Below are 24770 nucleotides of genomic sequence, written 5' to 3'. Positions count from 1 at the left end.
TGATTTGTAGAGTTGTATGCCATTTGCTGCTTCACTTCAGTGGCAGTTTCAGATGCTCCTCACTTCTGGAATCATACTTCTCTTATTTAGACACCTAAATGCAGATTATAATTGTGTGACTTTACTTACTTAGGTGTTTTATTCTCAGAACAAACTACCCCAATCTTGATGGAATTCTGGTCTATATATAATTTCCCTTCTGAAATATTGCTAGATCTGTAATCCTGACAGTTCATAATTGAAATGATCTGGACCATTTTTTTCTGATGATATTTAAGAGTTTGTTCTAGTCCTGTATTTAAAATGTCTAGTCTAATCTAGTCCTGTATTTACACAAGCATATCCTAAATTATAAAAACATTCAGAAGTGCTTTGTCTCTCAATATTCTTTAGAAAAATGAACAAATGTTTAAACTATCAAAATTAAAAAAAAGAGAGAGTACTGATTTTTTTCCCCACACACTTAGATTCAAACCCTGGAAACACAGTGACTGGGAATCAGGATGCTGGATGTTGTTTCTTCTATCACGAAGATCCTACCAACAAAGCCAGTATTCTGGCAGAGGGATAGAAACTCCTTCTTTAATGGCACTGTTCATATAATTGCTGCTAAATACGCATTAGCTAAAGGAATATTGGATTTGTTGCATAGATTTCCTGGCCCTTTATTTTTACAAATCTTGTGTGCTATGAAAACGTTCTGCTCTGCTGGTTTTTTTAGGGGCCAAGACACATTCAATTACCTCTATTCCACTTACATGTCAGTGCAACACAAGGTGTGATTTTTGCCCTAACTTCACATAAACCTTGCCCTTTACTTTTATCCACAATGTAAAACATTTATGTTCTTTCTATAAAATACAGAAGGAAGCACTATAATGAGTTCTACTCTTCTGCAGAAAGGTATGTGCAGCTCTCATTAAGTTTAACGATTTCATATATTGGCATAGAGAAGATAAGGTTTGGTGTCATTTCCTCGTCAGTGTGTTTAGGCTACACCATCTGAAGATGCTCATAAGTATTCTGAACATGCCTGTCACATGTGCACACTGACCATAAAGGATGCTGAAACTGAAACAGACCTTTTGCATTGCAAATAGTCTCTGAGAGGTAGCTGTGTTAGTCTGTATCTTTGGGAAAAAAAAGCAGTCCTGTAGCATCTTAAAGACTAACATTATTATTTATTAGGTGATGAGTTTTCATGGGACAACCCAAGTGGATCTCTCCCACGAAAGTTCATCACTTAAAAAATTATATTGTTAGTCTGTAAGGTGCTATGGGATTGATTTTTAAAATTTTGCATTATGTGTCCATAAAGAAAGCTATAGTGTTTGTGCTAATGCTTTCAACTATAGGTACTTACTGTGATTTGACACCACACACAATGAAGTCCAGTCAGGCCTTGGTAACATTTTATATTTTTGTGACACTTATCACATTTTGTCGGACAGTTTCCTTCTACCCAGTAGTGGTGCATTACCTAGGAGAGAGAAGTGCAGGCGTAGGTAGGATTACCAACTTGAACAGCTACATGCCAAAATAAATGCTACCACAAGCTTACATCAGTGTTCTTTTTGGACTTCACATATGTTTTGATACAAGAAGCTGGTGCTCTTGAGACGCAGCGTTCATGGACTGTGTACTTGCAAACTGAAAAGAGAAGCATGTTAAGACTGAGTTAATGTTGTTTCTGACTATGTTTCATCAGTAGAACTTAGTTTCATATCTTCTACTATTTCATCTACCCAATCAGTTGATAAAAACTCAAAGTTGGCTGTTTTTTCCGTGCAACACAAAAGGCCAATTAGTACAGGAAATATTATGCAAGTGAAAAATCCAAGAATGCTCTATCATGGCACAGCAGGAAATGCTTAATTAAATCAGTCCTCACTACATTTTTTTCACAATAATTCCCAAATGACAATAATATTAAAGACAAACTGATGACTGCCAAATGGTTTGGTGTCATTTGCTAGTAGGAAGAAATCTATATTTTACAAACTATAGGCATGAGAGCAGCTGGTAGGCATAAAAATAAAAGCCAATGAGTTTATGTTACTCTCTCTCTATTGATTTATAAATCTTAAATGGTTGATTAGTTCATTTCCAGATAGCTATTGTTGCCATGCATTTCATGTAATCATCCAAAGTTCAATCCTTCTTTGCTATAACACTACTTCTCTACATAAATTCTTCTTTTGCTAAATCCACTACCATCAGTTTTACATACTTGTCTTTATTGACAAACCTAGTCTATAAAGATCACACTAACTATAAAGAGGGAACATAAAAGTGCCAGCTTATGATGCAAAGCTCCCCTGACTTCAATTATAAAACTCTAGTCTCATATTTGCGTGATGATTGAATAGTTAACATTAGTGCATCATTGTGCATTGATGAGGAAATAATGCTGGTACTTATAATGACAGCATTGAATAGATTCAACTATTTAAAGCTACGGATGAATGTCTGCCTGCATCGGTTAAGTCTCATGCTTTTGGCTTTGACAGCAATTAAGCATAAAGCACTTCTAAACACCTAGCTTGCACCTACTACACAGACCCAGTGGGAGGTGCAGCCATTAATCAGAAAAACTGCAGGGAGTAACATGGTTGATTGTGCCATGGAGGGATAGTGGGGCCCCAGCAATTCTCTAGCTGTTTTCTTTCTTCCCTACACAATTTTAAACAAAAATGCAATTTAAAGTAATGCTTCAAAAATAATATGGGTAGGGAATCATATTTTAGGGGAAGGAATGGAGGTGGGCTACAGGAAGATATGGAAGCATGAGAGTGGTTTCACCAGAAAACTCAGGCCCCTTCCCACATTCATACTTGAAGAAAGTAAAAGGGACCCCATAAGTACCCTACATTCTTCAGTAGTGATCATTGTTCTGAGTAACTGAGTGTCAAGAAACATAGCAAGATAAGAAAAGGATGTGATAGCAAAGAAAAGGTCATGGTAAATGTAATGCAAATGAAGTTTACAAATAGGACCACTCTTCTTTTCCAAGGAAGTTTTGTTTTCTAGACAGGGAAAGTCCTATTTTCAGACTGAATATACTTGCCATATGCCAGGATGTGGACAGCATGACCTGGTGGTCAGACCAGTAGCCAGGCTTAGTGGTCAGAAGAGAGTTGGAAGGTACAACACCAGTTATGGTCAGGAGAGGAGCCAAAGACTGGGGCCAGGAATCAGGGCATTCAGAAGAAAGTAGACTAGGGCTGAGGTGCAAACAAGCATGTGTTGTGTAAAGACAGGTATAGGAAGCATATGTGACGTAGCTGCAGGCACAGAACATATTGAGCAGCTGATATGCTATGGTTACTACAAGGCTGAAATGATGTGCTTGCTCTTCTGTCCAATCAAGGAGCACAGTTACACAGTGAGAGCTTATTGGGACCAGTCATGCTCATTGTGTTTCCAAAATGCTGTGTCCAGAGCCACCTGAGTCATTCCCCAAGGGCTTCTCCTACGGGCCCTCCCCCCCAACTTGTCAGAATATCTTTGGTGAAATTCCCAAAAGAGACTGGGGGTGTGAGCACTTTCTTCTGGCTCCAAAGATCATTCTTCTGGCCTGGTGTGCCTTCCAGTCTGAGAGTTCCTGGAGATTCCCTCTGACCTATTGGGAATCAAATACATTATGGATTTTGCATTCTCCTGCCCCGGAACTATTTCAGAGGGTGCAGCAAGGTCCACCCACTCAGGGAAATGATTGTTTAACAGCTTGAGCTGGGAAACATGAAAGAATGAATCTTGGTGGATTCCAGGATATGAAACCTAAGGGACACTGTGTTTATTTGGTTGATGATATGAAAAGGATCCAAGTATATTGGTGGTCACACTTGGCAGAAGGGCACATCTATTCTCAATTTTAGTTCTAGAATCCAATCTCTAACCCCTATGGAAAGTTCAGAGGCAACTTGGTCCTTCTGGCTGGCATAACGCTGATGAGACTCTTTAGAAGCAAGTAGTGCTCTTTGAATTCTTGGTGGAAGACTGAGTCTGTGACTGCCAGAATGGCACAGCCTTCTAGTAGATCTGGATGAAACTGGGTGTGAAAACCAAAATGCACAAAGAATATATCCTGCAGAGGTGAAGAGCACGTTGTTATTATATGAGAAGCACAACAGTGAAAGCTATTCATACTGATGAAAATTCTGAAAATAGTGGCAGTGCTGCTCCAAGGTCTGCTTGACGCTTGCAGTGTGCCACCTGTCTGCATGTGGCAGACTACAAAGTTGAAGAGCTCAGTATTGAAAAGGCAGAGAAAGTCCTTCAAGAAATTAAGAAAGAATCCCCACCATAGAGGAGATTCCATTACCGGTGGAAGCTTGAATCTGGGGAAACACCGGTGTTTCTTAGAGACTGACAGATTGGGGTTGCAAATGATCACATTGAAGGCAAATTAGGGTAGTGGTTGTCAGATGACACTGAGGGACAAACAGACAAAGTGTGAGCATTTAAAGATTGTAAGGAAGCTTACAAGAAGTGGAAACTTGGGCAGATGACTTGGCAAGAGTATAAATATATTGCTCAAGCATGCAAGGGTGTAATCAAGAAGGCCAAAGTGCAATTGGAGCTGCAGCTAGCAAGAGATATAAAAGAAAACAGTAAAAGTTTTCTACAGGCATGCTAGTAATAAAAGCCTGGTCAGGGAAAGGATGGGACCCTTAATGAATGAGGAAGGTAAACGAGTGACAAATGTGGGAAAAGCTGAAGTACTCAATGCTTTTCTGCCTCTGTCTTCACAGACAAGGTCAGGTCCCAGACTGCTGCAATAGGCAGCACAGAATGGGAAGGAGGTGAGCAGCCCTCTGTGGAGAAAGAGCATGTTAAAACTATTTAGAAAAGCTGGACATACGCAAATCCATGGGGACAAATCAAGTGCATCCAAAGTGCTGATGGAAATAGCTGCTGTGATTGCAGAACCATTGGCCACTATCTTTGAAAACCTGTGGCAATTGGGAGAGGTCCCAGATGATTGGAGAAAGGCAAAGGTAGTGCCCATTGTAAAGAAAAAGCAAGAAGGAAAACCCGGGGAACTACAGACCAGTCAGCTTCACCTCAGTCCCTGGAAAAATCTTGGAGAGAATCCTCAAAGAATCTATTTCAAAGCACTTGGAGGAGCAGAAATAGATCAGGAAAAGTCAGTCTAGATTCACGAAGGGCACGTCTTGCCTGATCTACCTGATTGCCTTCTATGTCAAGGTAACTGGCACTATGGATATGGGGAAGGCAGGACATAATTTACCTTGACTTTAGCAAAGCTTTTGATAGCGTCTCATACAGTATCCTTGCCAGGAAGTTAAAATAGCATGGATTGTCTAAATGGACAGTAAAGAAGACAGAAATCTGACTAGATCAACAATCTCAATGGGTAGCAATCAAGGGCTCTATCTGTTGGTGGCCAGTATGAAGCCAAGCACCCCAAAGGTCAGTTCTGGGGCTGGTTTTATTCAACATCTTCATTAATGTCCTGGATGAGGGGATGGATTGCACCCTCAGCAAATTTGTGGATGACACTAAACTAGGGGGAAGAGATTGATATGATGGAGGGTAGAGACTGGGTCCAGAGAGACCTAGATAAATTGGAGGACTGGGACAAAAGAAATCTGACGAGATTCATCAAGGACAAGTACAGAGTCCTACACATGGGACAGAGGAATCCCAAGCACAGCTACAGACTGGGAACTAACTGGCCAAGCAGTTCTACAGAAAACCACCTGAAGATTACCGTAGATGAGAAGCTGGACGTGAGCCAACAGTGTGCTCTAGTAGCCGAAAAAGGTTAACAGCATACTGCGGTGCATCAGTAGGAGCAATGCCAGAAGATCTAGGGAAATATTCCCTTTATTTGGCATTGGTAAAGCCACACAGAATCACAGAATCCAAGGGCTCGAAGGGACCTTAGGAGGTCAACAAGTCCAGCTCCCTGCCTACAGCAGGATCAACCCTAACTAAATCACCCCAGCCTGGACTTTGTCAAGCTGGGATCAACACTCTGGAGATGGAGATTCCACCACCTCTCTATGTAATATATTCCAGTGCTTCACCACTCTCCTGGTGAAGTACTTTTTCCTAATCACCAACCTACACCTCTCCCTCTAATATCAGACCGTTGCTCCTTGTTCTGTTGTCTGTCACTATTAAGAACAGTTTCTCTACATCTTTAACGCTCCCCTTCAGGTCACTCTGGATCTTACTCTGACCCTCCAATGAATCTACCTGTCCCCCTATCTGAATGCCATCCACAAATCTGCTGAGAGTGCAATCCATCCCCTCATCCATGTCATTAATAAAGATATTGAAAAACACTAGCCCTAGATCTGATTGTTGGGGCACTCCACTTGAAACCAAACGCCAATCAGAAACTGAGCTATTGACCACTACCCATTGGGCCTGATCATCTAGCCAGCTTTCTATCCACCTTACAGTCCATGTATCTAATCCATACTTCCTTAACTTATGGGCAAGAATATTGTGGGAAACTATATCAAAACCTTTGCTAAAGTCAAGGTATATCACATCCATTGACTTTCTCATGTCCACAGAGCCAGGTACCTCATCACAAAAGCTAGTCAAATTGATCAGGCACGAATTGCCCTTGGTGAATCCATGCTGACTACTCTTGATCACTTTCCCCTCTTCCAAGTGCTTCAAAATGAATTCCCTGAGGATCCCCTCTATGATTTTTCCAGGGGAATGAGATAAGGCTGACCGATCTACAGTTCCCTGGAACGTGTGTCTTTTCTTTTTTAAAGATGGGCACTATATTTGCCTTTTGCGGTCACCTGGGACCTCTCCCAATCTCCATGAGTTTTCAAAGATAATAAATAAAACCTCACTAACCCAGTAATGGCCCCACACCCTCAATGATCACCCTCTTATTGTTAACATGTCTGTAAAAACCCTTCTTGTTACCCTCCACATGCCCTGCTAGCTGCAGTTCCCATTGAGCTTTTGACATCCTGATTACTCCCCTGCATTCTCCAGCCATATATTTATACTCCTCTTTGGTCATCTGCCCACGTTTCCACTTCTTATAACACATCCCTTTTGAGTTTAATCTCACCAAGGATTTCCCTTGTAAGCCAAGCTGGTGGCCTACCATATTTGCTTTTCTTAGTGCACAGTGGGATGGTTTGTTCCTGTGCTTTCAATAAGACCTTTTTAAAATACTGCTAGCTCTCCCAAACTCCTTCCCCCTTCATATTTGCTTCCCAGGGGGATCCTGCCCATCAGTTCTCTCAGTGAGTCAAAGGCTGCTCTTTTGAAATCAGGGGTCTGTATTTTAATGCTCATCTTTCTTCCTTTTGTCAGGATCCTGAAATCCACCACCTCATGGTCATTGCAGCCCATGTTGCCACCCACTTCTATTTCTTCTACTAGTTCTTCCCTGTTTGTGAGCAGCAGGTCAAGCTGCACACTGCCCCTGCTCAGTTCCTTCAGCACTTGTACAGAGAAGTCATTCCCAACATTCTCCAAAAACTTCCTGGATTGTCTGTGTGCTGCTGTATTGGTCTCCCAACATATGTCAGGGTGATTAAAAGTCTATGAAACAGTGAAATTCAATGGCCTTTGATGTAAGGGTGGCTGGAATAGATAACTTAATGGCCCCTTCTCTCCTTATACTCTATAAATATATAAATGTGCAGAGGACATAAACAAAGCAGCATAATCAGGGTTGCTAAGCGTCTCATTTTCAACTAGAATGCCTGGTTGAAGAGAGATGCCGGAGGCCCCTGTCAGCACTGTTGGCCAGGATGATAAGTCTGTTTGGCAGCCCAGTGGTGCTAAGACAGGCTCTCTGCCCTCTTTCCTTGTGGCTCTCAGAAGTGGCCGTCAAGTTTAGCTCCTAGGTGCAGGGGTTGTTGCAGGGGCTCTGCTTGCTGGCCTCAGTCTGAGTGCTGGGTCCAGGGTTCACATTAATGAGCACCTGCAGACCAAGGGAACATGTTTTCCCCCCCGGTCCCTCTTCCTTTGGGCTGCAGAGACATGTCACTGCTTGTGTGAGTCATGTGGAGCCAGGGAAGGCAGGGAGCCTGCCTAAGCCTCACTGCACCGCTGACACGGAGCTGCCTGTGAAGTGTTTCCTGGCTGAAGCCTACATGCCAGGCTGCTTTACATTCCCAACTGCCTCCTTAAGATTGAACCCCCTCCTACACCTTAACCCCCTCCCAGAGCTTGAACCCCGCACCCAACCCCCAGCCTCTTCTGCATCTAAATTCCTTGCCAGAGCCCACAGCCAGTCCCCCCTCACACCTCAAATTTCTCCATCTGTGGCCCCACCCAGAGCCCACAACCACAGCTGGAGCCCTCAACCTACCTCCCCACTCTTCAGTATCCTACCTGGAGCCCTCTCTCACCCCCTGAACCCTTCACTTCTGACAACACCCCAAAACCCACACCCCCAGCTGTCACCCTCACACCCTGACCCTGTATCCTAGCCTAGTTAATGTGAGTTAGGGTGGGGGACATCAAGCAATGGAGGGAGCAGGGACTGGAGGGAGCGGGAGAGAGGACAGGTGTGGGAAAAGGGTATTCAGTTTTGTGTGATTAGAAAATTGGAAATCCTACTTTTGATAGTACAGCAAGTCATAGCATGTATGCAAACTGATTGCCAATCCTAGGAACCTGGAGCTTTGAAAATCAGGCCCCAGTATGGTGGCTCGAATGAGTTTTGAGGAAGATTAGAATAACTAAAATATAGAGTACTTGAACTAGTGGATGACTAAGGAAGAATATGAATAGGATACCTATTTACAATTATTTAAGAGGGGAAATACCAAAGAGAGAGAAGAAAGGTCACATCACAACCAGGAAGAAATTAATCAAAGGTACATTCACACATGACTTAAGAGGAAATGCCTTAATACTGAGCTCATAATTACACAAAATACTCTCCAAAGGGAGTTTTTGAAAGTCTCATTGTTTGAAGAATGTAGAACTGGATCAACACAAGTATAAAATACAGGAAAAATAATCAGCATGGCAGCAGAAGCATGGAAACATAGGGTCTACTGTGCATGTAATACTTAGCAAGCAGTGTAGTAGAGAATGCTCACTGAAATACATATACTCACAGGAACAGCAGAGACCCTGCTTGCCTACTCCTATTAACATGTTCAAGCACAGGTTACAGTAGGCAGGCTTGTTAAAGTGTTTCAGTCTCCATACATGCTGTCCATCATCCTTCACATTCTGCACAGGACATAAAAGAAACATTCTTTGTTTAGTGCAACAAAAAGCGATAGATATAAGTGCCAATAAAATTGGAGATGGACTCTGTATCAAAATAAAAGCTCTACATTTATTACTTCACACCAGATCACAAGAGCCATTATAAATACACACACTGATATAATACAGTAAACTCTTTCATATCTGGCATTCTATTATTCAGAACTCTGAAATAACCAGCATTTTAATCATAAGTAAATTTTAGTTACATTTTCCATAACTACATTATAGGGAAAGTAAATACAAATAAATACAGCAATGACAGTGTAAGTTTACAGTGTACAGTACTACTCCTGTTGACAACGCACTCTGCATACGTTTTTTGTTGGTTTCTTAATATCTCATCTTATGTTTTCTTCAGTGTTATGTATTGCTAGGTAGACCTCTTTATTATCCAGAATACTTGAATATCTGGCAACCTCTCAGTCCTGGGGCTGCCAGATATGAAGGTTTACTGTAGATTACTCAAACTCATATATATCTATACAGATCCCTATCCACAGATGTAATAAGGCAGCTTAGATAATAGTTCTTATATATATAAAAGATTATATATATATTGCAGAATTAACTACAGAATTGTTAAAATTTCAACAGATTTACTTCAGGGTTCAGGGACCTTTGAGGTACAGAACATACGCCCTGTGGTAATCATGTGGTCTCTGTTAACCAAGATGTCAGAATGATCATAATGGTTCCTTCTGGCCCTATATTCTACGACTCCACATTCTCCTGTCTGTCAAGGAAGCAATATCCATCGGGCCAACTGAGGGATTTATAGCCTGGTTATGCAGTGCTAAAAAGAAAAAAGAAGCCCCTAGATCATGATTCAAAGGACTATATCTTCCAGATTGAAACAGTAGCAGACTTAAATATTGCATTTTGACCAGCCACTAGAGGGGGATTGACCTGCAATCTCCGACAGTAGATTATACTTGCCTGTAAAAAGTGAATGAAAACATGAATGTTTGAAATATTTCCTCCCCATTTAATCAGAATGATCCCCCATTTACAAAACACTCAAACATTTAATTACTGAGGATCTTTTTATATACACTACAGCTTTTGCAAAATGTTTATTTGTGCTCCTTTCATTATTACTAATTATAGTTTGTTACTATTTGTGTAGATCCCAGGTGCCTTGATTGGTGTGTTGGCAGGCTTCTTTATTTTTTCTAAAAATCATAACAATCACACTTATAAGCAACTGGGATTCACTTAACATATACCAATAGCCTTATTAAGCCTATCTTAAGTTCTTTTCTGGGACATCAAATGTCAATACACACTTATGAGTAAAACAGCAGGTAAGGTAATAAAGTAAATCTCTGTCCATTAAAATTGAGCAGTGGGAATTTTTCATAATTTTGCTCTTTGATTTTTGTGTTGTGTGTGTTCCTGTATTGCTGTGGGTGTCCTGGCTAGTTCTTTATTGGACATTCAGGACTGGCAGCCGTATACAACATTCTAACCAACATTAGAGTTATATAAAGAATACACTATTTCTGCTTTAAAATGCAGGGTCTGGACAAATTAATCAATATTCAGATGACACAGAAATTCTATCTGTGTATGCAAGAAAAAGAAAAACTGAGCCCAATGTTTACAAAGTATTCCAATTCTCATCCAGGTTTTACAATCAAACCCAAAGGAGGGGCTGCCCAGCAATACTATGTACCTGAATAAAATATAGCACAACATACTCGGTCAAATTCAGATCTGATATAGCAGGGTGCAACTAGCATTTACTTAATCTGAACATGGCCAATATTGCTTAAGCACTTTCCAGTTGTTGTGTTTCAGCACATACAAGCTGCATCTACACTAGCATCTTATTGCGAAAGGAAAAAAAAAAAAATCGATAAAAGGGGGCACTTTCAAAAGAGCATACGGAGCATCTACACACAAAATGTGCCCTTTCAAAAGGAAATCAAAAGAATGCAGCACCGCTTTCAAACCTGCTCCTCCAATCCCTGGGCAGGAAGAGCAGCCCCTTTCAAGAGTCTTTCAAAAGGTAAAATGTATAGAGGCTCCACGCGCCACTCTTTCAAAAGAGTGCTCCATGGTGCTGGCCAGCTGGTGCACAGCCACAGCCTGGCCAGCCGCTGCACGGCTCTATGCTCCCTGCATCCAGCTGCCCTTAAAGCCACACAGACCCAGAAACCTGGTGGCAGGAAGCTGAGCGCGTGCAAGCAGCACAGCAATAAGCTGCATCCAGCACCCCCTCACGGCCACCCCAGATCCACAAGTCAGCAACGTGGCCAGCAGCCAGCCTGTTGCCCCAGAAGCCCAAGAGATCCACCCAGAGCCCCTGCAGGGCATGCTGGGGCTCGCACCAACTCCATAAAAACTGCCCCCCTCCTGGATGGAATCAGAGCTCAGGGACTTCCTGGGGTCTCTGGGAGGAGGAAGTCCTCTGCAAGATGAGGGACAAGCACCACAATGTGGCTGCATTCTCCGGCTTGCCACCAGGTTGGTCACCTAGAGAAACTCTGTGTGCACCCCTGACCAAGTGAGGAGCAAGGTCAAGGAGTTGAGGCAGGGTTACGCCCTGGCCCGGGACTCCACTGGCTGCACGGAGGGGGTGGGGGGCGTGTCCTGCCCCCTCTATCGGGAGCTCTAAAGTCTTCTCAGGCCCTGGGACATCTCCCTCCTGCATGCCATCCTGGATGCAGCGGTGGATGAGCCGTACCCTGGGCATATCGAGGAGGCCAGACCCCTAGGCAGCACCACACTGCCCAATACATGCTGCCCACACAGTGGTCCCATGAAGAGCAGGGCCTGGTCACTGACCTCCCCTCATGGTCGCCCAGCCAGGCAACAGCCATCCAGGCAATGGCAGAGCTGGGTGAGGGACCCTCTGGTAAGTACCAAGCAGTGTGCATCACAGCTGCCAGCAGGCCACCCGCATACCCAGTAGACCTGGGCCAGACACAGCCTAGCTGGCCTTGGCTCCCAGCAAGCTGTAGCAGCAGCCGCAAAGACATGAGAGGAACCATCCAATATGACAGCGCATTATCGGATGCTTTCAGAATCAGGAGCAGCATCAAACAAAGATGCGTGCTCCAACGTTGTTTGGGATCTTCTTCGCACTCCTCCTGAAGCATGCCTTTGGATCTTCAACAGAGGGCATCTTGCTGCACACAAGATCTGATGGGAAACTGTTTAAGCTTGCAAGGCTGAAAGCTAAGTCTAAGGTGCGGGAAGTCCTCATCAGATACATGCTGTTCGCAGACGATGCTGCTGTAGTGTCTCACACAGAACACCAGCTTCAAAAACTGTTGGATCAGTTCTCCAAAGCGTGCAAGGACTTTGGGCTTACCATCAGCCTAAAGAAGACAAACGTACTCGGTCAGGATGTTGCTGAATCCCCATCAATCAGCATTGACAACTATACGTTAGAGGTCGTCCACGAGTTCGTTTACCTCGTGTCCACCATCACTGACACCCTGTCGTTGGACACTGAGCTAAATAGGAGGATCGGAAAAGCGGCCACAACTCTGTCCAGACTCAGCAAGAGAGTGTGGAATAACAACAAGCTGTACACTCACACCAAAATGCAAGTCTACAGAGCCTGCATCCCCAGCACCCTCCTTTATGGCAGCGAGACTTGGACCCTGTATGCCCGCCAGGAAAAGAGGCTGAACGTCTTCCACTTGCGCTGCTTCAGGTGCATCCTTGGAATATCATGGAAGGACTGAGTGACCAACACCGCCGTCCTCAAGCAAGCTGGAATCCCAACCATGCACACCCCCCACAGGCAGCGTCGGCTCCACTGCCTTGGCCACGTCCACAGGATGAATGATGGAAGGATTCCAAAAGACATCCTGTATGGTGAGCTAGCCTCTGGCAAAAGACCCCCCGGACGCCCCCGGTTGCGCTACAAAGATGTCTGCAAGAGAGACCTCAGAGAGGTAGACATCGGGCTGGACAACTGGGAAGAACTAGCAGATGACCGCAGCAGATGGAGGCAGGGGTTACACAAGGGCCTTCAGAAGGGTGAGATGAGGATCAGACAGCTAGCAGAGGAGAAGTGAGCGCACAGAAAGCACACTAAGGACTTGCCAGACACCCACCACATCTGCAAGAGATGCAGCAAGGACTGTCACTCTCGTGTGGGTCTTCATAGTCACAGTAGACGCTGTAAATGAAGTCCTCAATTGAAACTATAAAGGGCGCAATCCATAGTCTATGCAGACTGAAGGATGCCTACTACTACTACTACTAAGACTACTATTCCCATGGACAGCACCATGAGCTGCTCAACCAGGGATGGGGTGGGCAGAGCCAGACCTCACACAGGGCTGGTCCCACGAGGGTGGGGACCCTGTCAGTTGCCATGATCTCATGGCTTCCATGCTGTTGGATGGGGGGCATGACCCCTGGAACACTGGTATGGGACTGATGTGCAGTCCATTTCTCCCTTTCCATCCACACAGCTGCACTGGCAGAGGGATGGGAGAGTCCTGCCCCCTTGGTAGTGCTGGACAGCCCACCAGAGGCAGATGATGGGAACTGAGCATCCCTCCCTGCACCAGGGCACATACATGCCAGGAAGGCTTGGAGGCAACCCTCAGATGACACCCTCCATGCCACTGCTGTCCGACGCCAGCCTTAGGTGGCCAAGTGACGCTGCCAACCGGAGGAGGACAAAGGCCTGGCAGCGGATGGCATAGGGAAACTGATGGGGACTCTGAGGGACATGGCAATCACCCTCCAAGAGCTCCTGGCCCAGCTTTGCGCCCAGCTGCCCACTGCGACCAAGACCAACCCTGCCAAGGCCCTCCCATGGTCCTACCACCCTGTCCTCCCTGTCCCAGCCCAGCCCCACCAAGGACCCTGAACCAGTGGCTGAAGGAGATCCTGGGGCCAATGGGGCTTGAGGCCCTCCATGCCTATTTAGGGCTAATGCCCCCCCTAGTTGAGGTACCCCCCTTCCCCACTGTACATAGTTGCTAGCTCAGTCTGTATACAGCCACACATTCTTTCAGGCAGTAAAGCTGTTTATTTATTCCCCATCTCTGTGTGCTACATGCATGGGCAGTGGGAATGGTGAGGGGTGGATGTCCAGAGAGTGGCAAAGGTGGGGGTGAGTGTGGAGAGGCAGCTGGAGGGGAGGCGGGGGGGGGCAATGAACAGAGTCCACAGACAGCTTTCTGGACACAGACTCCCTCCTGGTGGGCCAAATGGCTAGGGGCGGTGGCTGTCTGTTTGTATCTAGGGCCTGACTTGGCAGCCCACTGCAGTGGAATGCCTTGCCCTTGCTCTCCATGATATTGTGGAGAGTGCAGCAGGCACCCACCACCTGGGGGGATTCTCCACAGTTCCACCTCAAATGCACCAAGAAGCAGTGGAATGGGCCCTTCATGCACCTGAAGGCCCACCCAACCATGTTGCAGGTGTGGTTGAGCCAAGCATTGAAGACCTTCTGGTGGGGTCAGGGCGGCCAGTATAGGGCCGCATAAGCCAGGGCTGGGGGTAAGCAGCATCCACCACCATGCACAGAGGCATGGTTGCATCCTTGAGTGGGAGCTTCTGCTGGGTGATGAAGGTTCACACCTTCATGCACTGGCAAAGGCAGGAGTTTCTGAACACATGGGCATCATGAGTGTGGCCCGCCCAGCCTATATACATAAATGTACACACACAAAAATCAGCCCCTGCTGTCCACCAGGGCCTGGAGCACCACAGAGTCATAGCCCTTTCTGTTAGTATAGCAGCCCACACTGTGTTCTGGGGTGCAGATCATGATATGGGTCCCGTTCAGGACACTGAAGCAGTTTGGGAACCTGAGTACTGCTAAGCCAGAGAGAGCCATGTCCAGGCTTCCCACATGGACGACCCTCTTCAGGAGCATGGTGTTGATGGCCTGGACAACCTGCATAGGATGGAGGGTGTTTGCACTCATGAGGGTGTGACAGGAGGTGCCCAGCCCTCACTCCCCATGACTCCTCAGAGCCCTCACCCCCCACAATGGTCCCTCTTTCCCAGGAGCCCCCTCCTTTTGGTGGGTGTGTGACCCAAACATGCCTCACCTCTATGAGGATGGCTCTGATGGTGGCCTCACCCACCCTAAACTGGTCCCCAGTGGAGTGGTAGCTGTCTGGAGTGGCCAGCTTCCAGATGACTAGGGTGACCCTCTTTAAGGGGGAAGATGGGCCACCTCCTGGTGTCTGAGGGTAGGGGTGAGGCACTGGCAAAGCTCAAGGAAGGTCTGCTTCCTTATTCTAAAGTTCTGCAGCCACCTAGCGTTGTCCCACTCTCACATCACCAGGCACTCCCACCAGTTGGAGCTACTGGGGTGGCTCCAAAGTTGCCAAGGTAACCAGAAGGAGTACTGGTGGGGTACCGGCTGGAGGGGTTCCACAGCCCTGGCAGGGGGGCACACCCCAAGGAGGAAATCAAGGGTGGCTGTGACCGCCATGGCCAGCAGGGCAACCATGACATTCACAATGGCCACTTTTAGTTGCTGGTGTGGGTGCATCAGGCTGTGCGAAAGCCATCCAGTCCATGCTTGTGGCAGCTCTGCAGGCCTCAGGGTGTGCAGGGCGAGGATGTTGGGGAGCAGCTCTTTAAGGGATCAGCTGGCTGCAGCCCCAGAAGGTTTTGGCAGTCATGTGACCCCTTCAGCAGCATTTCCTGGCCCATTCTTCCGAAAGGGCACCTTGGGCTGTGTGGATGCTCTCTTTCGAAAGAGTGGGCTGGTCTTTCGAAAGAGTGGATGAAAAGGACGATCTGCTTTTTGTGTGTGGACACACTCTTTCAAAAGATGATCTTTCAGAGGATATTTTCCAGTTAATCACCTTTTAAAAGAAGTGTGCTGTAGTGTAGACGTAGCTACAGATGTGTTCTTAGAAAGTAAATGAAGACCATTGTTGAACATGAAAAAACTGTGTGTATCCAGTCACTGACTTAGGACATAGAAGACCACAAGATTGGGTCTCACAATGTTATGTAATTGCTACGATTTTGAGTAAAGTGTGTGAGGCATTAGTCATGGTATTGTCAGAGAAAGCCTATGGACATAATACAATTCAAATGTCATGCAGCTCCATTAGAATTTACATTAGTATCTAATTTTACTAGTTAAATTCTGACTATTCACACTATTCTGAAATCCACACTAGTTCTATTCTTTAAACTCAAGTGATTTAGCACTGATGAGTCAGTCCCTGAGGATTTATGCAGATAACAATGTCTTTGTAGTAAAGAGATACAAGAGTGAAATAAGCATTTCTTTATCTGGTCCAAAGCCAAACCCTACTTACAGCATGATTTTGAATGACTTCTATAAAACATGTATATTAACTAAAGTCAACAGAAGTTGAAATGAGTGGAAATATTTTTGCTATCTGGACATTTCAGGATCAGACCCCCTGTGGCATTCCCCAGATGTTATGGAGAGGAACTTACGCACAATCTCTGACAGCTTGGCATTGTCAGGGCCTCCCTTCTGCAAAGAGAACAAGGAAGATGCCTAATATGGGACCTGAAGGCTGAAAAAGAGTGTGGAAGTTTTCCAACATTCCCTGAAGAATTAGAAATACATTCTGCAGCTGTGGAGCCCCAGGTTCCTGTTGAGCTTCTTCAGGACTGGCAGCTGTACACAGCATGTTTTGCTGGAGAGAGTTCAATGATTTTTAATTTTTAACATTTATCTTAATACTCCACTCAATACTTTTTAAATATTTTTAAATTGTATTGTACTGCATACATTTCAAGTCTTCTATCAGAGTGACAAGGCACTGCACAATACAAATGATGTAAATGTTTGAGATAAATAATTTCAAACGTTAAATATTTTCTTTCCAAGAAATATTAATGTGGTCCATTTGTGCAGCATTAAGCTGAAAAGCACCTAAAATCTAACCTAACTCTTTTCTCAAAAGAAAAGCTAGATACTGCATTAAAACGAACATACAGTTAATTATAATACAAACATGCACTTTTTGTTTCACATTAGTTTCATTTTTACTTTTTTTCCAATTTTAAGACTGGTCATTCCATGTGCATGTGCCTCTTCTTACTTGAGCAAAACATATGGACTAACTTAGCTGGCATTTTCCTTATAAAAGAATAAACAAGTCTTGATGTGGGTGTTCTGCCAATTAAAACACTTAACTGTGTTACAAGCTGCAAGTGATGCAGAAATCCATTACATAAACACAACACACTTTTAGAAAACAGCAAATTAAACTTTTGCTCTTGTGCACTGCCAAAATTAGCAATGAAGTACTGTAGATGATTATGCATGTACATAACTTTGTAAGACACAGCTATAGGGAGGGGACCTGTACAATATGAAACAAACCCCCTCAGTGCAAGACTAAATATAAATAAAATCCACATTACTGACACACACTGTATTGACTGACATTTAGTCATTTTACCTCCATATCATAAAACAGAATTTAACAATAACCAGTCATTTAGAAGATCTCCAACCACGGAATCTTTAGTAGAAATCTCTTTCTCGGTTTGTTACACTGCACTTAAAATGAATTATCCATATGGCATACACAGACATTAGCACACAATGGTAACAGTAATATTTTTTCCACTCACACCAAGTCTCATCACTGACTCTAGTCCTGATCCTATTTACAATTAAATCAATAGGAGCTTTGTCACTGATTTTCAGGCAGAGAAATTGGGACCATAATAAGCAACAAACCCAGGAACAGCCAACCCTCAAAATGAGAAAGTTACATCTCCCTAGATTGGCTTAAGGTTAAGTCTCACTTATTTATTAATACGTGTAACTGTAGTTTTGGTTGGAAACTGAGAAACCAGGTTGTTTGTAAACTGATTTTATAGGTTCTAGGCAGGGGGAAGAGTTGCCTCTGTCTGCTGGACCACACATGCCTCAGAATTGTCAAGCTTGTAGATGAGCAGGATTTGCTAAAGAAGAATCTACATGCTTTTTGTAAAGGGAAATCACGCCTTACTAATCTACTAGAATTCTTTAATGGGGAGGGGTCAACAAGCAGGTGGACAAGGAGGATCCAGTAGACATAGTGGACTTAGATTTCCAGAAAGCCTTTGAAAGTCCCTCACCTAAGGCTCTGAAACAAAGCTGTCATAGGCTAAAAGGATAAAATGGATTGGTAACTGGTAAAAGACAGGAAACAATCAATAAGAATAAATTGGGACCACTGACAGCAGGTGTAAAGAGGGCAGTTGCCTCATGGCCCAGCAATTCAAATATCCAGGACTCCTAGACACTGCTGCCTCTGCTAAATAAGTGGTTAGTTTTCAAAATGGAGAGATGTAAATAATGGTGTTCTCCAGGAGTCTGTACTGGGATCAATACTATTCAACACATGCAGAGATGATCTGGAGAAAGGGATAAAAAGGGAAGTGGCAAAATTTGCAAATGATACAAAACTATTCAAGATAGCTAAGTCCAAAGCCATCTGTCAAGAGCTACAAAGGGATTTCATAAAACTGGGTGACTTGGCAACAAAATGGCAGATAAAATTCCATGTGGCTAAATGCAAAGTAATGCACACTGGAAAACATAGTGCCAGCTATACATATAAAACCATGGGGTCTATATCAGTGGTTACAAATCAAAAGACAAATCTTGATGTCACTGTGGATAGTTCTCTGAAAATATCCACTGTATGTGCAGCAGCAGTCCAAAAAGCTAACAGAATATTGGAAATTAGTAGGAAAAAGATAATAAGACAGAAAATATACTGCTGCTATATAAATGCGTGGTATGCCCACATCCAGAATGTAAATATGGTCACCCTATCTCAAAAAGATGTTAGCACTGGAAAGGTATAGAAAACAGCACCACAAATGGTTAGAGATATGCAACAGCTTCCATATGAGGAAAGAATAATAATATTGTGATTTTCAGCTTGGAAAAGAAATGACTAAGGTGTGATATGATAAACATCTAAAAATCATGACTGGTGTGGAGAAAGTAAACAAAGAAGTCTGCTTTGTTTCTTCTCATAACACAAGAATGAGGTGTCACCAAGTGAAATCAATAGGTAACAGGTTTGAAACATGCTATATGGAATATTTTTTCAGCTTGTGGACCTCTCCACCAGAAGTTATTGTAAAGGTAAAGACCAACAGGTTCAAAGAACTAGATATATTCATGGAGAATAGGTCCATTAATGGCATCCCTACCCTTTGTTTGCCAGAAGGCATCAGGACGTGATCACTTGATGATTACCTGTTCTGTTCACTTCTTCTGGGGCACATGTCACTGTTGGAAGACAGAATACTGGGCTTGATGGGCCCTGAGTTTGATCCAAGATGGCCAATATTACTATGGGCCTCTCTCACTTGCAGCAGTAGAGAAGATTTATGATTCTGAAGGAGTACTTCCCTCTCAGGTAACAACAGCATAATGCTAGAGTGGGCATTATGTTGCACCTATTATTTTTTCTATGGCAAAATCTTAGGCAAGCAGCATATAGGCCAACCAGACAGAGAAATCATATGAAGGGACATGGGAGGCAAGTTACTCTCTAGCTTCCAGTAGCTGTTTGTCTGGCACTATGTGGTTTTCTGTTTGCTTTTTAATGACTTATACTGCCTCAACACAGAGCTTTTCATGACAGTCCTCTCTATGCCTGTCAGCCAAAGGGGAGGAGGAAAGGACCTATCATGCCAAGGTACTCCTCAATTTAACACACATCCTCTCTCTGTCTCTCTCTCTCTATTCCAAGGAAGGCCTCCTCCTGATTCTTCAAGAACCATGAGGCTCCCCATGTCATTCTGCTACAGTTAGGGTAGGATCAATCTCCCCTGACAAAGAGATGGGTGGAAAAGTATACATCTCCTACTCCCAAATGATAGAAAAATGGAAGGAAAGGTTACTCATTATACGGGTGCTCTGCATGAAGTGTACACATGCCCCATGAAGCTTCAAACTGAGATTTTCAGGAGCAGTGTGTGTTCAGACTCTGCATGTACCCTTGCTGTCCTTGTGCTCCTTATTAGCATATGTATGTTTGCAACCGATGAACTGCCTTCAGCTCCATCTTTAACATTTTAACCAATGCAAAGGAGACATCAAAGTAGAGAGGAAAGAGGGTGGGTTTGAAAGCACACATAAAGACACCCCTCAGGAAATGTCAGCTACTGCACACGGTGAATAATGCAGGCTCCCTATGCATGGTCCACTTCAGGTGACTTCTGAGCATTACACGCAGTGTGTGATTTACTTGAGCTTGAGGACTTCATTTTAGCACTCTCGATATTGAGGCTACTTGAATCATCTGTGGAAGTCTTTGAAGAGCTTAGGGTCTCCAGTATAGCAGCTCTCTCAGAGGTATTCTCTCCTTAAAAGAGATTTAGTGCTCCTCTTCGTGGAAGGTTTTTTCCTCACACCACTTACAGATCTCTCAGAGGCAAACGAAGCAGTATTATCACTTCAAAGCCACTGTACTGAAGTAGGAAACGAGGTGGTCCAGAGAGCACTCTGGAAGCAGCTCTTAAAATGAATGCAGATTTTTCACTCTGAAGGCACTTGTGTATCCCCAAAGTAATTGACTGCATGAATGGAAATCACTAACCGGAAAGGACTTCTGGCAAGTCAGGTAACATGAGACCTGGGAACTTAGGAAAGTTACCAAAACAAAACAAAAAAAAAAATCAGTCAATGAAAAAAATAACCCCTCAGAAAATATAATAATAATGCAATGAAAGATTAAAGACAACTATAAAATAGAAGTATAAGAGTAAAAAGTAACATGTATCTCTAAGCACTATGAATGGTCCACCTCTAGCCAGGGCACTCAAGAAGGGACCATCACCAAATCTTCTGTCATATGAGCCATGAAAATAGTGAGCATGAACGAACAGCATAAGGACTACTGCTAAAAATCTCAGAAAAAAAGTATGTACACCTGAAGGGAACATCCTCAAGGGATCCACTCAAAGAAGAAGAAAAGCCTAATATTATGCTGGACCCAGGACCACCTGCCATCTTCAGGGTATGCAGGCCTCTACGCAACTGCCAGTTCAAGGGGAAAATGAACAGATGTATAATAGGCTGGGGGGCACAGGAGGGAGGAAACTCTCTCTGAGCTTTGCTTTGGGAGTCTCTTTTAGAAACTTAATCGATAGTTGTAAAATTCTTTACTACACCACCTTTTTTGTCCCCTAAATAGGTGGTCTTCTTGCAAAGCCTGTATTTGTGAAAACTCTACAGATATTTTTTAAAGCACAGTAAAAATATGGTATGAATAAAAGTGAATTGTGGATACAATTTGAAGAAATTATATATTATTCACAGAGAAAGAGGGAGAGTTACTCCTGGTTCTGCAACAGTTTGTACCACTGTAAGACTTGGAAGAAGGTACCAAAGAAGGAAAGTCTCCCAGGGATAAGGCTATAATAGTGAGATGCACCTGCAAGCTCTTTTGCAAAAGACTCTGTTCAGTGTAGGCAGCACTGATAAGAAATAGTGTATATATTCCTCCCACCCCCCAATAGATCCTGGTAAAAGTCTCCAGGAAGGAATTAAAGCTGCTCCCTCTGGTGGTAAATCTCAGAGAAAAGAGTGGTAGAAACAGCATCTATTGTTAAGCCACCAATCTCTCCAACAAGAAGATTCATGGGCATCATACATGTGAGAGTCATTGAATTTAACTCTGTATGTGGAAATGGTACATCATCCATCAGTACCTCATTCTTTCAGAAACTCAGCTGAGAGTTATGTAATTCATAAGTGTGTGAGTCACAAATTATACATTTAATGTTGAAATAAAAGCATAGTTTATCTTAGTTTAATTAAAGAGAAGAATCTTACAAAATCATAAATAGTTGGACACCATCCACAGGCATTTTTGCTTTTCAGTCTATGAAAGTGTATTTATAATACCCTAATTCACAGCAGACTTTGGGGAAAAAAAGAAGTATTATAATGAATTGTGAAAGTTCCAGATCCACCTCCTCTTCAGCATATGTAGGATCAAACAACAGATAACACATTAGACATCACAAGAAGGGACATTTGACAGAGGTTCAACTCAAACTAAAGTGCTTAATTTCATATTTAATAAAGGGTAAAATACTTATCTTTTATATTTTCAGAGCTAATAGCACAATATTAGATACTGGGGAATATGTGTGAACCTTATTCAAAAGAAAATGTTCTCATAATTTAATTGTAGCTTTGTCCTGCTTAGGTTGTATGATGCTTACCTCACTGAGGGATCATGGCTTGACTTTCTAGATGTTCAGTGTCTATTTCGTGAGTTTAGGTATAATGGGGTAAAACTAAAAGAGGTAATTTATAAAAAAACATAATTTGCTTTCACATTACTTGCAATGCAAGTAAATATAGGCTATAAGACATTTATTCCTATTGGATTTCCCTTTTACTTTAAAAAAGCAAAGCAGATACTTTCTAAGTTGCAATAAAATAGAAGCTGTAAGGCAACTGTGACATCTAGTGGTAACCAAGAAGACAGCAAAATGCAAAACTGCTTCAAAATGCCTTGGCTTTTGTACGCAGTGGTGATGAAGACACTTCAAGTCTAGTGAAGCAGACAGAGAAGATGCAAGAGGTGATATTTTTACTGGACCAAATTCTGTTATTGAGAATGACAAGTGCTTGAGCTTACAGAGAACTCTAATTCAGGTTTGGGTAAGTTAATCACTGTGAAACCACTAAAAGTAAAAACAGCAACAGATTATTTAGCACAGGTAGTTAATACTTATTTCAAGGAACGACTCCAGGTTGAATGACCCATTACAGAGAGAACAAAGGATGGGCTTGGGGGAAAAAGCTGGAGTACGGGGGGTGAGGGGGTGGTTAGTGGGTTTCAAATTGTTTTAAACAAGCCATAGAACAGTATCTCTGTTCAGTCTAAATAGACTTTAGCAGAGTTATGAAATTATGCTCCCAGCCTTTTCATCTTTTCTGAAGACAAAAAAAAGTTGTGCAGGTTTCCTTTGATGATCAGGACTGATAGGCCAGTTATAAAGTGATCACTCTGTAAAAAGTGTTCATGGCACTGGGCACACCACATGTTGTCACAGACATTTGTAAGACTTCTGGATCTTGAAAAGTGTGTTGTGGGGGCTGCTGATCAATGTAGCAGTGGAGGCCTGCCTACAGGTTTTGCATCTGTTGCTTTGGCAGGGTCGGGTGCTGCTTTGAAATTGGTGTGTCCTGACCTGTGGAGGGCTTGCTCTTGACGATGAGCCTGGAGAGTTTGGGGATTGTTTGAAGGCTAGAAAAAGAGGTTCAGCTGCATTCTTGTAGCTGTGTCGACTTCAGGATATTAGATAGCTAGGATGAAAGAGTCGTACTTTTTATTGGACCGATTTCTGTTGGTGAGAGACCAGATAGGATAGCTTTGTGTAGTTCAAAATGTTGTGTCTTGCCAACAAAAGATGATCAAATAAACGTCACCCATCTTCTCTTTCCAAATTTAATTTTGTACTTGCAAAAGTTGTTAGCCAATTGGCCTACTGTTTGTGGGCCCGCCTATAGAAATTAAAGTAACACCCATCCACAAGAGAAAAAGGGGTCAAAACACGAACTGACTCTGGCTGACAAATAAAAATTGCAGTCAGGGGGAGCTAAAGGTATAATAAGAACGTGTTAATGTGGAACAACAAGCAGAGTATTCCAGATAATGCCTGTGGCTCCAGGCAGAGTTCCACAGCCTAACTGGGCACTTCCCGGTGGAACTCTGCTCAGATGTCTGAAGAAATGAGGGCAAGGATAATAGTCTCAAAATCACACAGAATCTCCTTGTGACTGACCTTCCTTCCCCTGGAGTATATATGGCAAATGGGAACTCAAGAAGGTGGTTAGCTCTGAACTTGGTGGGGTCTTGGATGGGTCAGACACACAGGTGCCAACTTTGTGAGTGCTCTGGTGCTGGAGCACCCATGGAAAAATTTAGCGAGTGCTCAGCATCCACCAGAAGCCATGTTCTCCATGCACCTCAGCACCTCCCACCCAGCAGCAGCCTGGCTGATCCCTCCTAGTGTCTGCCCCTCACCACAAACAGCTACTTTGCACCACTCAGGACACTCCAGGTGGAGGGGCCGGAGGGGAGGAGTGACGATGGGGCACACTTCAGGAAGGAGGCTGAGAAGAGTTGGGGCAGAGGCTTGGGGGGTGGTAGTGAAGTGAGAGTAAGGCCTGCAGCAAAGGGGGGCCAGCACTCGCAGGGCTAGAGGTAAAGTCAGCACTGTAATCAGATGTGTGAGGGGTCAGGAGGGGAGCAATACAGCCAGAACATCTGAAGAGAGTCCTGGAGAAGAAGAACAGGAGCTTCAGCCTGGCTCTTGGGAAGTTAATGTGGCAGGGTTCTACTCTCACTGCAGGAAGAGTAGGTATCAGGCTTTTCTTGTTCTGTGAAGGAATCAACAGTCAACCTCCCAGTAAGTTGCAGAACAAGGTGAAAATGGAGGCACACCACAGGGGAATCTTGCTCTCCATGAAACTTGTTGGTCTATTTAACTTCAACTGAGAGACTATCCAGGCCACAGATTGAGATGTGGGCCATTGCTGCTCTATCAGAAGTGAGAAGCACAAA

The 24770-nt window shown here is 43.7% G+C and overlaps 1 protein-coding gene across 1 annotated transcript in view; it reads right to left on the bottom strand.

Annotated features, from left to right (window-relative positions):
* DGKB (diacylglycerol kinase beta) overlaps window positions 1–24770 on the bottom strand; it is a 481053-nt gene that overhangs the window by 357734 nt on the left and 98549 nt on the right. Inside the window, exons 9-11 of the mRNA XM_074986201.1 lie at window positions 9087–9204; window positions 1562–1650; window positions 1364–1480 (exon numbers count right to left, since the gene is read on the bottom strand). Coding sequence (XP_074842302.1) covers window positions 1364–1480; window positions 1562–1650; window positions 9087–9204 — 324 coding nt within the window. The remainder of the gene's footprint in view (window positions 1–1363; window positions 1481–1561; window positions 1651–9086; window positions 9205–24770) is intronic.

This window comes from Carettochelys insculpta, chromosome 2, assembly GCF_033958435.1.
Source record: "Carettochelys insculpta isolate YL-2023 chromosome 2, ASM3395843v1, whole genome shotgun sequence".
Lineage (NCBI taxonomy): Eukaryota > Metazoa > Chordata > Testudines > Carettochelyidae > Carettochelys > Carettochelys insculpta.
The sequence above is the reverse complement of the archived record's forward strand: the minus strand, read 5'-3'. Positions and strand labels throughout refer to the sequence as shown.